The sequence below is a fragment of the Festucalex cinctus genome, chromosome 3 (genome assembly GCF_051991245.1).
Source record: "Festucalex cinctus isolate MCC-2025b chromosome 3, RoL_Fcin_1.0, whole genome shotgun sequence".
In the NCBI taxonomy this organism is placed as follows: domain Eukaryota; kingdom Metazoa; phylum Chordata; class Actinopteri; order Syngnathiformes; family Syngnathidae; genus Festucalex; species Festucalex cinctus.
Window position 1 is genome coordinate 20,595,144 of NC_135413.1, and position 19,832 is coordinate 20,614,975.

At 38.0% G+C, this 19,832-nt stretch overlaps 2 protein-coding genes across 4 annotated transcripts in view; one reads left to right on the top strand and one right to left on the bottom strand.

The window, feature by feature from the left end:
• On the top strand, positions 1–11,959 carry cracr2aa (calcium release activated channel regulator 2Aa). Of its 2 annotated transcripts, none has more exons than XM_077516564.1 (18): positions 1–145; positions 1,670–2,093; positions 3,589–3,700; positions 3,777–3,963; positions 5,669–5,815; positions 6,064–6,154; positions 6,304–6,399; positions 7,176–7,363; positions 7,454–7,525; positions 7,875–7,920; positions 8,049–8,128; positions 8,458–8,785; positions 8,888–9,020; positions 9,933–10,014; positions 10,226–10,340; positions 10,426–10,527; positions 10,652–10,728; positions 10,905–11,959. In XM_077516564.1, the coding sequence occupies exons 2-18, from the start codon at positions 1,803–1,805 to the stop codon at positions 10,990–10,992; spliced, it is 2,235 nt and encodes a 744-aa protein (XP_077372690.1). In that variant the 5' UTR covers positions 1–145; positions 1,670–1,802; the 3' UTR covers positions 10,993–11,959. The 2 variants fall into 2 exon arrangements, with proteins under 2 accessions (XP_077372690.1, XP_077372691.1); XM_077516565.1 differs by lacking the exon at positions 1–145 and adding an exon at positions 1,104–1,206.
• The window catches only part of LOC144015999 (protein arginine N-methyltransferase 8-B), a 27,072-nt gene continuing 19,060 nt past the window's right edge, over positions 11,821–19,832 (bottom strand). For both annotated transcript variants that reach the window (XM_077516567.1, XM_077516566.1), the window contains exons 8-10: positions 17,161–17,311; positions 14,566–14,687; positions 11,821–13,397 (exon numbers count right to left, since the gene is read on the bottom strand). In XM_077516567.1, the coding sequence (XP_077372693.1) occupies positions 13,314–13,397; positions 14,566–14,687; positions 17,161–17,311 (357 nt within the window). In that variant the 3' untranslated portion in view covers positions 11,821–13,313. The remainder of the gene's footprint in view (positions 13,398–14,565; positions 14,688–17,160; positions 17,312–19,832) is intronic.

Genomic DNA, 19,832 nt, shown 5'->3' on the forward strand with positions numbered 1-19,832 from the left:
ATCCGGCGTGAAGTCAAGTCAAATTCCACCACTCGTGTAGTTGTAGACTTTTATCCCCCTCACTTATCTGCGTGAAACGCAGCAGGTTGATACCAACCAAGGCAAGGAATTAATCCATTGAGAAATGACATTTTTCAGTGTTCTGGTACGTACGTCTTCTGAGTCTTTTATTATCTTAAACGAATTTGACGTAATGAACCTGGCACGAGGGGACTGCTAACGTAAATATATTTTAGCTAGCACGTATGAAAAGTGTATGTACACACGATTGCAATGTCAGAAGACCCGCAGCTGTCCCAGGAAGTTTTGCATTGCACGGAAATTGTAATATTAACCGTAATTTTGCTCTGTCATGCTTTTCTCCACTTTTTAGTAGCGACGTGTTGAGGTCATGACTTCTCAATAAAAAGATCTGTTACGGTTTAGTTGTTGCTTCAGTCTATTTCAGTACATTTAATGGCAAGCCAATTGAAATGTCACCAACAAACAACGAATGCCAGTGGCCATGATTATTAATACTGTTGTGACAAATCTGCAAATGACCTTGTTTGGGGACCCCATACAAACTAATTGTCTGTCCAACAGTCTTATAAAATGCTGTGATAGTTTGGGACAATAAACACTGACAGCAACTTAGAAATCATTATTTTATTTTAATTAAATGTTTATGAGGTTTATTCATGGTGCTTGGAGCACAGTGTTCTGAACTTAGTTGACTAAGCAACCATCATCTGACAGCTGTTCCATGTCAAACAAGAGCCTTCAAGTCTAGAGCTAGTTACAAAAAAAAAGTGAGTTTCTCCAATGTGTCGATTTAATATTGTTCAAATACTCCATATATTGTTACAATGCTCATGCTGAGTTAAGCTACGATATGTTTAATTGGTTTTTGTCTGCCACTTGGAGCATTTCTTAAAAATTGTGAGTTGAACTTCAGTCAGTAGTTAAATTATCCACAAAGTATTAATCCAATTCAATAAAACATGGAGGATTTAGGCACCTCAAGTGTTTGTGTTTCAGAAGCCTCTCGACATGTGTCAACACTGTGAGAGACTTCTTAACAATACATCCGTTCCTCCAGCCTATAGGACACCCTGTTAGAGATATGACAATGCGGTCTAATGAAGAAGAAAACGTTCACTTCCTCTTTTAGTTTCCTCTTTTGTACGCAAGATGGATCAGTTGCATGTGGTGGCTTTGCGTTTTGTGAGTGCTTACAAGAAGTTGCAGAATGTTTCATTTTGAATGCTTTGTGTGGATTAGTTGTCGACCTGACACTTGTTGTGAATGAATGTCACCAGGAGCAGTGTAAGAGTGCTACCAAATACTCCCTGAAAAATCTCCCTTGTTCCATTATAAAATGCTATGAAGAATATTTGAGATGCCGATATATTCATGTTTATGTTTATTATTGTTTTGTTTTGTTTTTCTCTCGTTGTAGTTTGCAGTAGTGCATTGTAACATATTGAAGTCATTTCTAATAGGGCTGGACGATATGGCCAAAAAATAAACGCCCCCCCCCCCTTTATTTAAAGGTGTCATTTATTCAAAAATAATTCCTGTGCTATATAAATGTGATGCATTATTATTATTGAGGTAGTGTAATTCAGAATGACTTTGCTGGGAAGTTAAATAGATTAACAAAATATTCTCAATCTCTTTTTTTTAGCTTTCGGTGTCAAATTAATGAGGCGGTTGCTAAGAGATGATGCGTTACATCGCTGAAAGCCTCTGATGCTGTTTAGCCTGTAAGCGCGACTTCTTCTGAGATCCGTCCCTTGCACACCTGGGTCGTGTGAAGCATGACTGAGGTGCTCAAATCACAGCAACCCACTTCTCGTGCACCTACCATGGCGGCGTTGACCGTCCCCTCTGCCCTCACCAACGCCGCTGCTGGCTCCAGGATGGCGCAGCGAGGGCACCGAAGCGGCGAAGGGCATGGATGCAATGAAGAGCCCCTCAAATGTGAGAGTGAGTGGCCGAAGCGGGAGAGCGGGCATGTTGGTCAAAACACTGTCCGGGAGAAAACGCACGAGTTCTTCCAAGTGTGCGACATTGAGAAAAAGGGCTTCATCACCCAACGTGACATGCAGGTGAGGTGATTATGAATTGTTTTGTGGTCGATTTGAAAACTTTTTTTTTTTTAAATTGATTTTTGGAAATCATAACTGTGAAATCTAAATAACTTATCAATGCTCTGTTGCATTGTTCATGTTTTATTTAGTCTGCATGTGAAATGCAAGGACAATCTGTTCTCTCATCAGTGATTCTCGAGAGCATCATGGCCGCTTTGTGATCCAAGCTCTCCACTCACATTATTGTGCAGATTTACTTATCCCTCAGATGTTGCCAATCCATTGGTGAAGCACTCATGAACACAAACACACATAGCGGAGCTTTGATATCACAGCCTGTTTTAATGAGGCTTTAGAGCACTTTGCTTTCAGAAGACCAATTCTGTGACGTAATGGATGTGTTCTTCCTGGATGACACACTTTATCCTACCCTTACCTTATCTCCACCCTGGATTAAATTGGTGGCTTCTGTCAACAGTTTCAGCAGTGTAAACGTATCCTAATACCACACTGCCCAGTGCCTACAGAGGTGTGGTTGTTTCTTTTTTTTTTCTTCTTTGCGAAACGTTCCTGCACAGTCACTGTCATGAGTCCCTCCCATGTCAAATAGTCTCAACTTTGATCTAGCATTCTCCCACTTTAAGACATTTTGTTAAGTGAATACCCTACATTTCCTATAGTCCTCAATCTGAGCGTGGATGGTTATTTGTCGTTATGTGTCCTGCGACTGACTGACGAACAGGACAGGGTCTACCCTGCTTCTCAAGGAGAAAGCTCCAGCTAAGGATCAATAGTTTGGTTAGAAAATTGGTAAAGTTTTTTGAACTATTCACATCTTTTCTATGCCTATAATTTCCCCTTGCTTGCTCAGATTAATAACATTTTAAAGTGATGAAGTACACCAATTATAAGTATGTATTATTTGCCACAGATGCAAATTGTTGGAAAAGCTTGACTCTCCAAAGTGTTTGAAAGTGAAACGGGTACATTTTCCCTATTTCTGGTCAGCAGCTCTGGTCAATCATTGAGGACTCTACTGTATCTCTACTGGGAATATTCCAGATGGTTCACACAGTATGAGGTTGCACCTTACATGTACATGTAACTACAGTATAGTCAAATCGCACATTTTAATCATCAGAGATGGGAAATCCAGGTCCAGAAAGTAAAAACACTGCCACAGTTTAGCTTTAGCTAAAGGTGCTTGAACTAAATGAGGTAATTACGAGAAGCAGCTGTGGCTAAAGCCAAACTCTGGCAGGGTTTTTACTTTTTTGACCTGGTTTTCCCATCTCTGATAATCATCACTGTGTTTAAAAGAAATAAAATAAACATCCATTGAGTTACGAAGAGCACCCTTATGTAAATGTATTATTATTATTATTGCTATTGTTGTTGTGTGCTACGCAGATGCTGTTCTTATGGCTCTTAAGTCACAGTTGTTAAAGCAACGCTGTGTTGTCCTCATGGCTGTGTCCTTGTCAATAACAGCTGCTTGTGTCATGTAAAACAGAGGCTGCTTGGCGAGCTCCCTCTCAATGCGGATGAGTTGGAGAAAGTGTTTGACACTTTAGATTCTGACAGCAATGGATTTCTTACCCTCGATGAGTTCTCCACTGGCTTTAGTACGTTCACGTTTATGTTCTTATTGATGACGAAACTGCTGTACGTCTTATGTTTTGTATACCAATTGTTTTCAAGGTGAATTTTTGTATGGCAAGAATATTGCTTTAAGCGACAGCATGGGAGATAGACCCCACTGTACAAAGCCTCCAGAGGTCCTCTACCACAGCCAGTGGGAAGAGAGCTCGGCAACCACAGAGGATGAGGAGGAGAAACATTTTTCCATGCTGATGGAAAGCCTCGGAGCCAACAATGTCTTTGAAGAGTGAGTATCGCGTGAGTCTTTGTTCTGACGTTTGTGTTGATCAAAATTACTTTGTAGAATCTGTTGTACGTCAATGGATGCTTTTAAAAGACTTTTTAGTCAGACGTAGTCATAAAATGGTCCTACAGGTTACTGTTCTTCAATTGGACACTTCCTATTTCACTCAAATCAACTAAAATAATGTCTCTTTGGTAGAAAACCATATTTAATGTAACTTTGCTTCATTTTCCAATGTGCTATACTACAAGCAGACATGGCTTTACATAAGAAGAATATGTAGTGTGGTTCGCTAATTAAAACCCCATTTTTCTGTCAACCTAAGTGTACTTGCAGTTTTTGTATGATTTATTACACACTGTGTCAGTGCCTTTTATTTTTTCTACTTTGGATGGCCTAAAGAGAGGTCCTGGAGTTGAGACCACAGTGAGCTGTGCATAATGATTTCAGTGTTTGCATTCTTTATGAAAGCATATTACCTCTTCAAGAGGGTTTTTTTTTAATGGCGTTAAAATTTAGGAAGGAAATTACACTAACAATTAAGCAGAATTTTATATTCCTAACAGGACTATTTTCTAGTATGGTAGCATGCTATGCCTATTTTCTAGGAACTACAGCAATTCAATTCAATTAATTTTTTTATTTTTATTTCATTCTTTTAAAAAAAGGAAATGAAAGGGGACAGAAAGAAATGAAAACTTATATCTGCCACTGATCAACACTTAAAAAAAAAAGATCAACACAAAATAAATGACAGCAAGCAGTCAAGATGCTTTCATTGCAATTAAACAAAATAATTCAACAGCATGACCTTGTACTATGTACAGTATATTTTTCCAGTAATTGAGCTTTTATACACTTAAAAAAAAATAAAAAATACAAACAGACTGATATGATTTACTTTTATAACCCAGATTGTTCCACAAACTGACAACTTGAGCTGAAATACATCATTCTTTTTGTTTTGTTCTGTACTTAGGTTCGGGAAAAATGTCTTATTCCTCTTAATTTGGACTCAGTTTCCCTTTTTTGAATTTTATTTGCATGTTAATTGGTAAGGTTTCATGATGGGCTTTATCCATTATTGTATTATTAGTTTATTATTATTATTTTTATTATTATTATAATTATTAGTATTATTATTATTAGTATTATTATTATTAGTAGTAGTATTGTATTATTTTAAGGCGGTTAAACTCCATCAATTCATTAAATTTTAAAGTTTTTAGTTGGATATATTGGATTAATGTGATCTCTGTATCCATATCCAAAAATGACACAAATAGCACATGTTTCGACTATATGATAATAATAACAATATATTGTACCTGGATCAAAATCGGGACTACGCTATATTCAATTCATTTTTCACAGGCAACTCCAAAAACAAATTCATAAAGCCAGGTGATGCACATCTTGCCCACCAGATTTGAGGCGAGAGATGAGACATGACATTTCAGATCACATCCTTTTGGGCAGAACTAACCTTTATTGATCCTCACCAGACATTTGACATTTACTAAGATAAGGAGAGAGAAAAAGACAGTCTTGAAGAATTGTGTCACTGAACTTTTATGATTCAGAAGAACATTATGTTGTTTGGCTTAGTCTGTTTACCATTTTCCTGTCAAGTTTACATGTGATTGGGATTGTTTTTTTGTTTTTTTTATTTTAATGCATGTTTGCATGTAACTCTCTGTGTCATTAGCCCTGCAGAGGTACGCAGTTTGTGGGCCCAGCTACGCCGAGATGAACCGCACCTTTTATCCAATTTTGAGGACTTCCTGGCAAGGGTAACATCCCAGATAATTGTGGCTAACCAGGAAAAGCGAGAGATGGAGAACGCTCTGAAACGGTCAGGAGATATCTTATTCCTGTGGATCCTATTTTAAGGCTTTTGTTGCACGGCAAACAAGCTTTGCTCAAAATTGTCATCAGCTGTACAGCAAAGTCCTGCAAAAATTATGACATAATTTATAAGTATGCTTAAAGTAGCTTGTTAAAATGTTAAGGGATAAATTTAGCATAAAACACCTTTAATGTGAAGTAATTTGAACTATTTGTGGTGCAAACAGAGCAGAGCTGACTATGTATGTCCTATAGAAAATCAGCTACACATGATGATGAGATCCATCGCCTCTACGAAGAAATGGAGCAGCAAATAAAGAATGAAAGAGAACGGATTGTGCTACAGGTAAAAAAAAAAAAAAAAAAAAAAAAAAAAAAAAAAAAAAAAAAAAAAAAAAGTGTTCTTATTTTTTAAGTGAAATCATCAAACAATCTCATTAGTCAGTCATAATTGAACTTTGTGCTTGTAACTTCTTAACTCTCTTATCTGTGAAGGACTATAAGAAGTTTGTGTCTCGCAGTCAAGACCTTGAAAAACAGCTGACCACCAAGGAGAAAGATTTAGAGCGGCTCTTTCAGAAGCAGAGGAGGGTGAGAGAAGAGTTGACAAGTGTGCAGTTAATTTTGCGCACAATAATTTCACAATTTTTCAGTTCAAAGACATGTCATTAAGCAAACTACCGTATTTTCCGCACTATAAGGCGCACCTAAAAGCCTCCAATTTTTTCAAAAGCTTACCATGTGCCTTATAATCCAGTGCGCCTTATATATGGATCAATATTGAGCTGCAAGAGGTCTCGCTGTCAGGACGCTGTCGGTGACCCTGCACGATCGGTGACGCGCATGCACAGAAGATCCTGCCATCTTGGATCGCAAGCTAATACTAATACTTTACCTCAGAGAAAATAACAAAACAGCTATTTATTCATTTTGGGAGTGAATGGAGTTGTCAGAAAGCTGGTTTGTAGTCTATTAATAAAGTTTGACTGACCTAGCTGACTGTTTTGTTGACATTCCCTTTAGCGCAGCACCATCTAATGGATGCATAACGTAACCCAAGCCTCTACTCTAGCGCCTTATATATGGAAAAAGTTTTATATAATATGTCATTCATTGAAGGTGCGCCTTATAATGCGGTGTGCCTTATAGTGCGGAAAATACGGTACTCTTTTATATTCTGTATGTTCGGAAAGATAATAAGCTTGAGGACATAGAGAAGAGAGCTTTTCTATTTTTACTATAACTATGTAATCATCTCTGCGATATATTCATGTGGTCAGTGATGCAATGGGTGGCCAATTATTGAATGATACACAAAATCCTGCCATAATAATGTGATTGTTTTGCCACCACTGGGCCATTTCCAGTTGGAAGATCAGTGTCAGGAGCTTCACAGTGAGCAACATGTAACCAAGGTGGAGAACGTGAAGCTGAAGAAGACAAATGATGAACTAGCAAAGGAACTGGATCACACCAGTCAAGAGCTGCTCTCGGCACAGGAGCAGCTGAGTCTCCTGCATGAGCAGTCCACGCGACTTAACGAGGAGAAGGAGATGTGAGTAAGATCCCACCCAATCCCCTTAACTTGAGCATTTTCTGTTCAGTGTTGTGATGACAATAATGCATGTGATGTTGTTTGTATCAGGGAAATATACAGACTGACGGAGGGACTCCAGCGTGAGCGAGCAAGCCTTCTCAAACAACTGGACCTGATGAGGTGGGGATAATTTGCTTTGGGGTTAACATCAGCTATAAAAGCTACAACACTGTGAATATTGTTGAAAACGTCTGTTTGTGCAAACAAACGTATTTGCTTGGAAATTCACCTAGAAGAAAGATAATATTTCCAATATTCATATTTTGCAGAGTCAATGATTCAAACTTGTAGCCAGAACACTTTTAAACTTTTATTCCACTGAAGCGTTGTTTATCATCTCCCCAAAAATGTTAGCTCTGTTTTTGTGAGTTGAGCCTGGATGTGTAGGCTTCTTTTTATCACTAATTGCAAATGTGCAATATTATTGATAACGTTTTACCATTTTCACTATTTTCTTAAAATCTTTCAGGGAAGTGAATAAACATTTACGGGATGAAAAGGACATTTTCATTCAGGTTTGTGACATGCATGAAAGAAGACTGCCGATTGTTGTATGTTAAGTTTCTTGAATGCATGCCTTTCAAAGTTCAAAGGATAAAGTGAACAATAATGAATGTGGTCACTCATATGTTTGGCGTTACAGAAACCAAAACATTGTAAGAATACAGGATTACAGCCAAGGTCCTTATATAATGCTGGGGGGCATACTTACTTCCCAAAAAGGTAAAAAGCATCATTATGCATAGAGGAACCTTCGAAGTCAAACACAGATCTTTTCCATAGCACTTAATTGACTTACATACAGTATTGATTTTCAGTTATATTGTATTGGTAATGTAGTACTGAAACACCACACGCTTTCCTATGTTATGTATGTGCATTGTTCCCAAAAATGGAGGTTGAACTCCAAATCGTATTTCTCTGGTGTTTGCCTTGGAAGGTTCCACTATACATGTAATTTTTAACAAGACATTTTGTGACGACCAAAATAGTTAAACTGTGCCTGTTTTGCTTTAATATAACCTGTACCTGTCTTTAAAACATATCTGCAGTGAGGAGGAGGTCGAGGACGTAAGGCAGAATCCAGCCACTGTGCCAAGCAATCCATGTGGTCCAGAGGGGACCAGAAGTTACCTACAGAGGATCATCTCTATCGAGGAGGACCACCTCCCACATTTGCTCCAAAATGGCGGTCAGACCCAAGTCCCTCTTCAGCCGTTTGTCGAAGGCGAGGAACTGTCAGACCACGAAGAGAATATCGACTTGTTGATGAGCGATATTTGCTCTGCTCAGCCGCAACAGTCACAGGGAGCTGGAGAAATAAGTCAAAGTCCCATGTCTCCAAGAGGTCAACCTGTTGGCAAGGAGACCAGCATAAATGTAAGCACAGCAGCATTTTAGTGCTATTTCTCCCCTTTTTTTTCAGTGAGGGGTCAGCAACCCCACTCCTGCTTTTCATCAGCATTGCTTCTGTATATGTAGGAGGAAAGCAGTCTGTCGCTGCCCGACCGTCTCTTTAAAATCGTTCTGGTGGGGAACTCCAGTGTCGGAAAGACATCCCTCCTTCGACGCTTTTGTGATGACTGTTTCAATCCTGACACTTGTGCCACCGTTGGTATGAACCCCTGCTCTTTATAAAAGTTGTGCAATATAATCTAATACGTATACAGTAGTTAAATAGGTTTGTTTGATATTTATTATCTAAATCAAAATAAACAGCTAATGTCAGCTCTGACCTTCCACTGTTGAATTGTGCTTGTGTGGGGTTTCTCCTAGCACCCTGATTTCTTCCCACTATGCAAAAACATGCTTCTCTAGATTAAATGTTTACTGTAAATCAGTGGCGCTCAAACTTTTTACACAAAGTACTACCACAAAAAAATTAAACGAGGCTGAAGTTTAACTCCTATAAAGTGTATTTATCGTATTTTCCACACTATAAGGCGTACCGCATTATAAGGCGCACCTTCAATGAATGACATATTTTTAAACTTTTTCCATATATAAGGCGCTACAGTAGAGGCTGGGGTTACGTTATGCATCCATTAGATGGTGCTGCGCTAAAGGGAATGTCAACAAAACAGTCAGATAGGTCAGTCAAACTTTATTAATAGATTACAAACCAGCTTTCTGACAACTCCATTTACTCCCAAAATGAATAAACAGCTGTTTTATTATTTCCTCTTAGGTAAAGTATTAGTATTAGCTAGTGATCCAAGATGGCGGGATCTTCTGCGCATGCGCGTCACCGATCGTGCAGGGTCACCGATCGCGTCTTGACAGCGAGACCTGTTGCGGCTCAATATTGATCCATATATAAGGCGCACTGCATTATAAGACGCATGGTCAGCTTTTGAAAAAATTGAAGACTCTTAGGTGCGGTAATACGGTAATATTGTGAGGCACTATGCCATTATTCACAGTTTGAATGTTTAAGTCAGTGATTCATTTGCACGTGTTGTGCTGTTTTTTGTTCTATTATAAAGTTACAAATGCAGCAAATATAATGTGGATATTGTATTTGCAGGCATAGACTACAGTGTGAAGACAATAAGGGTGGACAACTGCCAGGTGGCGCTACAGGTCTGGGATACAGCAGGACAAGAAAGGTAATTCAGCCACTTGTCACATAATTGTAATTTAATTTCAATAATTTTCTCTTCATGTTTTATGGTGACATAGGTTTTGACTTTGACACGCTGCTGCATATTTAATCAAAAGAAAAGGCTTGATTTTGGAGCTGCTTACTCAGCTGTTTGTTTGTTTTTTAATTTCAAAGCGGCCTCTACTTTTTCAATTTACTGTCTCCTCCCTTGTCAGGTATCGAAGCATCACCAAGCAATTTTTCCGCAAAGCTGACGGTGTGGTGGTGATGTATGACATAACGGTTGAGCAGAGTTTCACAGCTGTCAGAGAGTGGCTGACAAGTGTGAAGGTAATATAATATATTGTCACATAATTGCCACAATGTAAGATTTACTCATAATTGTCTGTCTACATTCCCTCTGTCTTGTTCATAGGAGGGCTCGGGCGAAGACATAACTGTAATGTTGTTGGGAAACAAAACTGACCTCGAAATTGCGAGACAAGTGCAAAAATCAATGGGCGTGAGGCTAGCTGAGGTCTGTCTTGTCTTTCTATTAGTGACATAGTCAAATTTTCCTCTATTGTAGCACTTTGGTTATCATCTATAGCTGTATTTATCAGTACTGTTAAGAAAAATACATGGTTTGTGTGTGTTTGAAGGACTGTCGGATGACTTTTTTTGAGTGCAGTGCATTCTCGGGGTATAATGTAATGGAGGCCATGCTTCACCTGGCGAGGTAACATTTTGCCTTTGTTTAAAAAAAACAAACACCAAAATTTATTTCCAAAGTCTGCTTTTAACAAAATGCGATGCAGGCTGCACACAATCACATAAAGCAGTTGTGGTCAGAACATATCCACATGTACTAAACAGGTGATGTCGTCTTTGTTTTTCTCTCATTTTGTCACTCAGAACCCTGAAAGAGCAAGAGGACCGAGAAAAAGAGAAGACTGTCCAGTTGGTCGGCAGTTCATTGGAGAAGAAAAAATCCTGCTGCTAACAGATAAACACACACTTGCACACTATCACTTGCCATTATTCTTAATGTCTACAAAACTGTCTCCAGCACACCAAATTATTTTTCTGTTGCATTATTATATCATCAAAGACAAATAGTCAAACATTTTGAAAGTTGACTTTTTCCTATCACATGCAGGATTTTAAAATATACAGTATTGATCCAATGATTTTTCACACAATTCCCTTATCTTTGGTAGTACAGCAAAATAACTTTTTTTTTTTTCCTAAGTTATTTGTCCCGGGGACCGTTCTGACCATTGCGTTGTTAAAATTGTTGTTCACTGAGTTCACTGGTTCATCTGAATGTTGTCATGCGAAAGTGTAGTATTTGCTGCTTACCTGTTATGTTTTACATTATATTATGAATCCATTTCTTGTTGTAGTTTAGTGTCAATATCTTAAACCATTTTGTTGGATAGTTGCAATTATCGACTTTTTGGAAAAAGTCAAGTTAGTTTGATTAAAAATAAAATAAAATAATGTATTTACATCAGATGCACCTAATCTACTTGCCAAGTATTTTATACACATTATACCCCTCATTCTTTAATGTAATACCAAGTATGTTATATAGTGTTTATGTAATTTTGGAATTAAGATACTGTTGTATTGTTATTCTATTTGCCTCACTGTTAGTGGTTCACAAGTACCACTGTCTTGCACTTCAATTTTATGTATACACTGAGATATTTAATTATGTAACAAAAATAAACAATTGGGTGTTAGTAAAGGTGACAGTTTTTACTTTTCACAGCATCAACAAAGTGGTTGATTTCACACATTGCAGTTTATTCCATTTGTAGGACATCATAACAACATATGAAACATATTTGAATTGAATTTAAATAAACAAATAAAGAGTGAAAGAAGCATAAAAAACATGCTTGTATTAATGTATTGATTAGAACTTTTGTTTGTTTGGGAACAAATTGGACACGTTGGAGAGTTTTCGATAAATAAAGATTTGACCTGAAAATATTACTTTTCCTACAGTATTTGTAACTGCCAGCCAGCCACCTGTGAAATAAAAAGGGGGTAAAGAGCTGTTTAGAAAACAGCTAATTGATCAGTCTAGTATCATTAGTCACATTTTTTTTAAATGATGTATTTTATATTAATCGAGCCTTTTCAGGCTCATTAAAAGCTCTTCAGTTGTACATCTGAGCCACGTTCTGCAAGATACTCTTGTTAATCTTACTAATTTACTACAAAGCACAAGTGTACAGATACACTTTCATAGGTTGTTTACCAGGTTCACATTTTTTGGTGGGAGAAAACTGTATATCTCTAAAAGGTTTGACATGGTTAATTAAAATGTACCATAATAAATTAACTCATGTACAGTAGATGCAGCATTGATAAATAGAATCAGGAACACTTGGGAACTTGGTCAAGGCATTTAGGGGAAAATGACTCTCCAGTCATTTGGATAGCAGATCCAAATACAAGAGCGATATTAAAGAAAAGTCTTGCAAAGATTATAATGCTTAGCTTTGATTGTGTTATGTTATTATTATAGTTGTAGTTTCCAGTGGTGTAGAAAGACATCACATCTTATTTTGATCTAGCTCTTGTACCGGATCTGATCACATTATATTATACACTTGAAGTTATTGAAGCAGCAGGTCAAACGATGCCAAATAAGACTGATGACATGGGAACAATGATATAGAGTTCAGCAAGAGTTTCACCTTTGACACCATCCATTACGCGAGGTATTAGCACTGACTGTACACCGACTATTTAAGACATTACTTATCACATAACACACACGTATAGAGTAGCCCTGCTGCATGTGCAATTCCTGCAGCAGGTTTGTCCTTGGCTGTGGTGCTCAGATGAATATTTTTACCATTACTGAGCCTTAACTGATACAACTACGAACTAAACGGCTTATCTGACAGCCGGCACAGGGTCACACCCAACCAACCAAATGTGGACAATACAGTCATTTAATTAAATTGTACCCCCTAGACAATGAGGTCCAAGTTATGGTCAAAAAACAAACAACACATGTACAACACTCCATTTCACCAACATATACAGAAAGAATCTAACTCTGAACAAGTTAGAAAATTCACCCCCCCACACACACACATACATAGAGTATTACATTCAAAAGTTGTTTAACAGTCTGTGCCATGGCTTCCTGTCTTAGCAAGTTGTTAGTGGGGTCACGTCTGTACTCTGCCCCTTCCTTCTGTCCTCATTGCACCTTCTGTTTAGAGTCTGGTCCTGGGAGGTTCTTTAAACTTCCTCTGCTCCTCGCAGGTGTCTTTAATCCTGGTTTTCCCGCAAAACCTAACGCATCTTGTAGTCGTGGACTATAGCCGCCTCACACAGTTGTCCTTTGAAATCCAGCTCAAAGGTGAAGTCCAAGTCCCGCTGCAGGCAGCGAGAGAAAAAAAGACAACCATTTCAAGTGAAAATACTGGAGGGGAAAAAGTACAGTTGTGGTCGGATCACATTTTAAATTTCGTCACATCACAGTAAAGTTCTTACAACTGAAATCATGATGCCAAGAATCAGGGACGGCCATTGAGGTTCTAGTTAAAGGAGAAATAATAATAATGAAATTTGTATTGCGCTTAGTAGGAAAAAAACAAAAAAAAACAAAAAAATAAATAAATAAATAAATAAATATATATATATATATATATATATATATTAGGGGTGGGAGAAAAAGTCGATATCGCAATATATAGTTGTGCTCTCTGTTGCAAAAAATGATCGATACACTGATGGTAGATATCGATATAATGTGTCCAGTTATGCAGTGTTATGTTGTAAATGTTTATGCACTTTAATATGTCTCACTTTACAATGTTTACAGTTAAAACTTTGTACATTTTACAAAGTTTTGGCATTGAATAAATGCATAATTAGACATTTTCCTTTTTATGGGCATTTGTTGGCTTTTTCAGTCACATATCGAGATATATTGCTATTTGTTTTTTTCGACAATACATCAAAAATCGTAGATATCATGTATTGTGATATTATCGATATCGTGATAAATATGTGCTTTTGCTAATGAACTGATTGGTTGTGCATGTGCACAAATGTAAGTCTATTTGGCCAAATGAGCTTGCGCTTATGAAAATGTCATTTGGTTTCAAGAAAGGTGTCAATCCTATGGCGAAAAACTGGAATGTGGGAGGAGACCGGAGCACCCGGAGAAGACTCACACAGGCATGGGGAGAACATACAAACTCTACCCAGGAAAGCCGAAACCTGGACTCGATCGTACGCCCTCAGCACTGGCAGGCGGACCAGTCATCCACTGTGCCACCCCCACTTGTTTACCAAATTTAAAACATCATAAATCATGCTGTTTCTACTAAGTGCTGCCAAATGTTCTCCAATTTCGATACTGTAAATGATGTATAGAATCGTATGTCGAGAAACGTTTCTTGGGAGGGGTAAGATGGCGGCCTCGTGGCTTCAAAATTCTTGGTCTAGCGACTGTCCAGTTATATACACAGCTTCTGATTATATGGACATCCGACTATCTTCACATTTAACTGAGAAAGAAGTTTTATGTAACACTTACAATATTTTTGTCATTCGGTTTCATTGCAATGCTGCCAGTGATTTCCTCTCCTCTTCGCACAGTCAAATAGTCCTCCAGGTAGAACACGGTCTGCTTCCAGTGGGTGTATGCAGCGTTAGGAGCTGCGGACCACACACACGCACAAAATGATTACCGGTAAGTGTCTTTCTACATGATTTTCTTTCACACCAAATTCATCTAACCATGCAAGGATGGATTTCAAAGTAGCATCTACGTAGTGGTCAGCACCACGACATCATAGTCGGAAGAGCTGAGGTCAATTATCCTTTGGAACATCTGTATGTGGCCTCTCCCTGCGGATGTGTGGGTTTGCTTAGGGCACGCAACCTCAAAACATGGCCAAAATCAGATGTGATAGATTGAAAATCCACCAAGACACTAATGAGGATAGAGCATGGGGCGATGGATGAAATTCAAGGCTTCTAGCCATAACCCCGATTCATTAACTGATTAAGAACTGTCTCCATCCATCTGAAGGAACAGCTTATGCTTTCATGGCAAAAAAAAAATAAAAAATAGAGAAGATACAAATTCCTTTGTTAAGGTCAGGGTTATTATAGTTTTGGAATGATCATTTTAGTTGGTTTGATTTAGTTTTGAGGGTTTTTTTTTCTTCCAATTTAGTTAGTTTTAATTAGTTTCCAGGGTGGTTCTGTTTAATTTTAATTAGTTTTAGTTATTTAAAAAAATTGCTTAGTTTTAGTATGAATTTAGTTTTAAAAAGATGTGTATTACTTGTGCACAATATTTAAAAACACCAAGGTAAAATGAAAAAAGTAACACATTTCTTGTTGCATTTCAGCCGAGTTAAATGAAAAATCAGGCGAGTTGAGCCATTGGAGCCAAAAGTCAAGCACGCAAAATTGTCGCTTCGGAGCGACGTCATCTGAAGGCGCTTTTTCTCCTGCTCGATGACGTCACTTCTGTGTGACACTTTCAAACGTCGTAATTCTGGTTAAATAAATATACTAAAATCACATTTAAAATCATCCCCAAAGGCTCATGCATTATATTAATTACTAAAGACTAAAACAGATTATAGTTTCAGTTAGTTTTGTAAACATAAAATGTAGTTTCAGTTATTTATTTATTTTTAAAGCATTTACGTGTTTATTTTATTTCGTTAACGTTTTTTTGTTTTTGTTTTTTTGTTTTTTTTAATTAGTTTTCGTTGACTAAAATAACCTTGGTCAAGGTTCAGCTGTTTAAGGTTCAGAAAATCTAAAGCCTGCATCAGGCAGAAGCACTATGCGCAGCTTGTCAGTCCATCACAGACCTCTGATTTGCGGGCTCTGTGCTTGTCTTGAAGTAATGCCCCCAAGTGGCCATAATAACACTTTATTGAGCACAGGATGTCAGCGTTAAATGGAGGAAAACTCTTGCTTCTTTCCCATTTTTGTTTGCTGTAATGACTCTGTGTGTGCTTGTGTGTTTTGTTTGTACCTCAGTGCCAAAACAAATCAGAACATGCCCTGGCCACCACTGGCAATAGCTTGGCTGACATTCAAAATATGAGATGCACTTGAATCAGAATGTTCAGCCTGCTGTGCTGGGACGACGTCTATCTTCTCTTGTCTGTACAAACTGTTCTTTGTGTGTAATATATAAAAGGACCTGCCAAATAGATCCATTACTTTTTTTGTAAATTAGGAGCTGAGCTTGCATTCTTCCTCTCTGTTCCTCCTTGGGAATGGGAACTTAATTACTTTTTTTTTTGTCCAAGTTTAGATAGCTATCTAAGCATATGCTTACTGAGAAATCTTTCAGGATTGGGATCGGAAAACGTTCAACTGTAAAGATTTAAGTAGTTTTATTATAAAACGAGAGCTACTATTACACGGCTATATTGATGGTAAGTGATTTGGATGGTGCATTACTTGGGTAAGCATAAAACGACCAGATGCAATTTATCCTCTCCCCACTAGATGTCAGTATCAAACCACAACTACCAAAGCAAGTCTTTATCATGTGCTGACAGCAACAGACGTTATAAAGCTTATTGTTGCAATTACTGTATGCTTGGCAGTTATGTAGATTTATCCCACCTATGGAGCTAAACGATGTTATATTAGTATATGAAGTAATATTAGAAATGTCTCAGTTTAATATACTGAGATAATTAATCCCACTGACAGGGACAATCAAAACTGTTTAGGATTCCCGTTGTAAAAATAAAATAAAAAATAAATAAATAAAATAAATAAAAATTTCAAATACAGCTCTTGTATTGGATATCATAAGGGGATATTGTGCAAGGGGCTGGTTGATGTAATTGTGTTCTGGTTCTTCTAAAGATTAGATCAAATCTAGTGAGCCTGAGAAAGCACACAAAGTAAATCTAAAACGGCTGGAGCTCACAATTAAATTGGACTTAAGCTAGAGTGCTGCAGATGAGAGACCCCCCCTTTCACATTTATTACATTACCCTCCAGCGTTACCTTTGTTTTTATTTGGAAAAAGGTTCCATGTATGCATTGTATAATAACCAACATTTATTTTTATTTTTTTACATTTTCAACAACATCACTCCAGCAACTTCATTAGGTAGGCAAATAGAATAGCTGTGCATCTTACCAGTGGAGAAACCAGTCTTTTTGTGACATTTGGTGAATTCGATGTTGAAATAGGTGACCAGTGCATGAATGTAGTCGTTTCTCTGGATCTGCAAGCAGAATGCTGATGTGAACGAGAGGTCCTCAGTCTTCACTGTGTAGATGTCCACCTCCTGTTGGCGGACAAAGATGGATCTCTCAATTACACAAGAAACTCACAGGTAATTCATCACAACTTTTTGTATCCGGTCATCCCATTGTTATACTGTAGGCATGTACGTGGTAATAATAATTTGGGTCCTTAAGTGTAGCCTTAAAGAGTACAATAATATAAGAGTTCTAACTACTTAGTACTTAGCGTACTAAGCTAATTATTGGACATCAGGTTAGCAATTTGATGACCATCAAACTTTCAAACTGACCGCCACGATGAACTCGTGCGTATTCCAATTTCAGTGTGTTGATTTTCATTGTGTTTGTTTTCAATGCTAAAAGAGTTCCAGAGGGCACTGCAGTTCGTCCAAAACGTGAACGCCAGCATCAAGTCAACAAGTGTGAAATTGCTGATTGTTGTTCTTTCATTACGATGATATATTAACTGCGAGCCTGTTATGGTTTTGGTGTGAGAATATGTGCTGAAGTGATATTTATTGACTGTCAATAAAACCAAAGCATTATTAGTCTTGAATATTACTGATGTTTTTAATAAGTAGCAGCACGGAGACCAGTCACATTTCAAAGATCAGGACACAATTCTTCACAATCGTTGTCACGCGCGCGTGGACGGACGAGTGGTGCCGGGACCAACATCCATCTGCGATACTCCACCTCATCGCCAGCTCAATACTCTCACTCATCCAGCTATCTTGAGTATTTCCCAAGTATTTTCTGATTCTCATGTTACTTGTATTCCCAGATCATGCCTTGCCTTGTTCCTTGCCTGCCAGAACTGCGTTCTGCATCCTGCTGACTTGGAAGCCGCACTTGGATTCCATTCCCCAACCCGGATCCGTTCACCTTTGGCCGCCGCTACCTTCCACTACCTTTGGTTCGATAAACTCATCACAATATCTGCCAATTGTCTCAAATCTCTAAGGATTCATTTCTGATCCTTGTTACAAACTGCAGTATAATAACTTGTGATCTTCAGGCATAACATCAGACATACAATCCTTATGAGCTCAATCAGTTAAAATAGAACTTCACTGGGGTGTTATTTTCACAGCGCTTGTGGCTCTGCACAAGCTCTCTGTAATGTTTCATAATTTGCATCAAATGATGGTTTATATCAAAGAATAGCAAAGAGTGAGTGGCTGCCAACTAGCAAGCAAAACAGAGAGCACTGATGGAACAATCACATCACAAGACAGGATGAAATCTCATTGAATCAGTTGTAGCAATAAAACATTGTGACTTGCAAGAAGGAGGGTCGCTGGTCACATGCAAGGCAACACACCTGCTACAGGTTAAATGTTTTAGCCACAACACGCAATGCTATTTGTGTTTTACACCGATTATCCATGCATTCTGTCTGATAATATCCATTTTACTCAAGAGTTCTCTAGCTGTTACAGGAACCTAACCCAAGAATTTTCTCGATGACGTTCGACTGGCGACTTCAAGATTTCAACCATGTTCCATGTCAGCGCAAGAATGAATGGTCAAGATACGTGATCTTGTTGTTATATAAGGATACTTGACAAAACTGAACTTTATAATCGTTGTAAAGCCAGAAATGTTCGTATGGTTTGCTTTGTTATTTTATTTGAAACAATGGACAATTTTACATCAGAAAACTCATCAAACAAAAATGTCACACAAAATATGTATGCTGTACAAATACTCTTGTCTCAGTTTGCTCACATTTGCCTTTAGTGTAAAAGTTAAGTGTGTTTGTTTGAACACAAAGTAGATATGCTTGCAGGAATTAGACACTCCCCTCCAAAAGTATTGGAACGGCATGGCCAATTCCTCCATTTATATTGTATACTGAAGAAATTTGGCAAAAATTCAGAATTGCAGCTTTTATTTCATGTTATGTACTAGGGATGCTCGATACCACTTTTTTCAGACCGATACCGATACCGATACTCAGACCCTCAGTACTCACCGGAAAAAAAAATCACTAAAAGATATTTTTAAACAAATATATTTCCTTTAATTTTGACACAAAAATGCTCTTTTAGTTTAAGATTCACAATTTTGAAGTATTTCCAAACCGGTGAAGTTTTGGTGAAAAACTGCTGCAAGGAGGACTCACTTAACGTCTTCCCCCTCTGCCATCGGTCGCTTGTACTCGTCTGTGTCACGAGTACTTGAAAAAAGGCTGGTATCGGCCCGATACCGATACCTGGTATCGGCACTCGCCCATCCCTAGTATTTACATCTAGATGTGTTAAACAACTCAGGACAGAGCACCTTCTTTGAAGACTCCCACTTTTTTTTTCCCACAAGTGCATAATAAAAGTACTGGAATGGGTAGCCTAACTTGTCACATCTGGTGCCATAACCCTTGACTTGCACTGACTGCATCAAGCCTGTGACCCACTGACAGCACCGGCGTGTTGAATTTTTCATTTGAAACGATTTTCCAGGCTTTTACTGCAGCCTCTATCAGCTCTTGTTTATTTCTGAGGATTTCTACTTTTAGTCTTCTCTTCAGGAGGTAAAATTCAAGCTGTTTGTTCCAATACT

What these genes read in the sequence shown, in the direction of transcription:
- cracr2aa (XM_077516564.1), top strand. Translation starts at nt 1,803, where the DNA reads ATGACTGAGGTGCTCAAATCACAGCAACCCACTTCTCGTGCACCTACC. An exon ending in TCTTTCAGAAGCAGAGGAGG is followed by an intron (nt 6,400 to 7,175) that starts GTGAGAGAAGAG and finishes GGCCATTTCCAG; the next exon opens with TTGGAAGATCAGTGTCAGGA. An exon ending in GATACAGCAGGACAAGAAAG is followed by an intron (nt 10,015 to 10,225) that starts GTAATTCAGCCA and finishes CTCCCTTGTCAG; the next exon opens with GTATCGAAGCATCACCAAGC.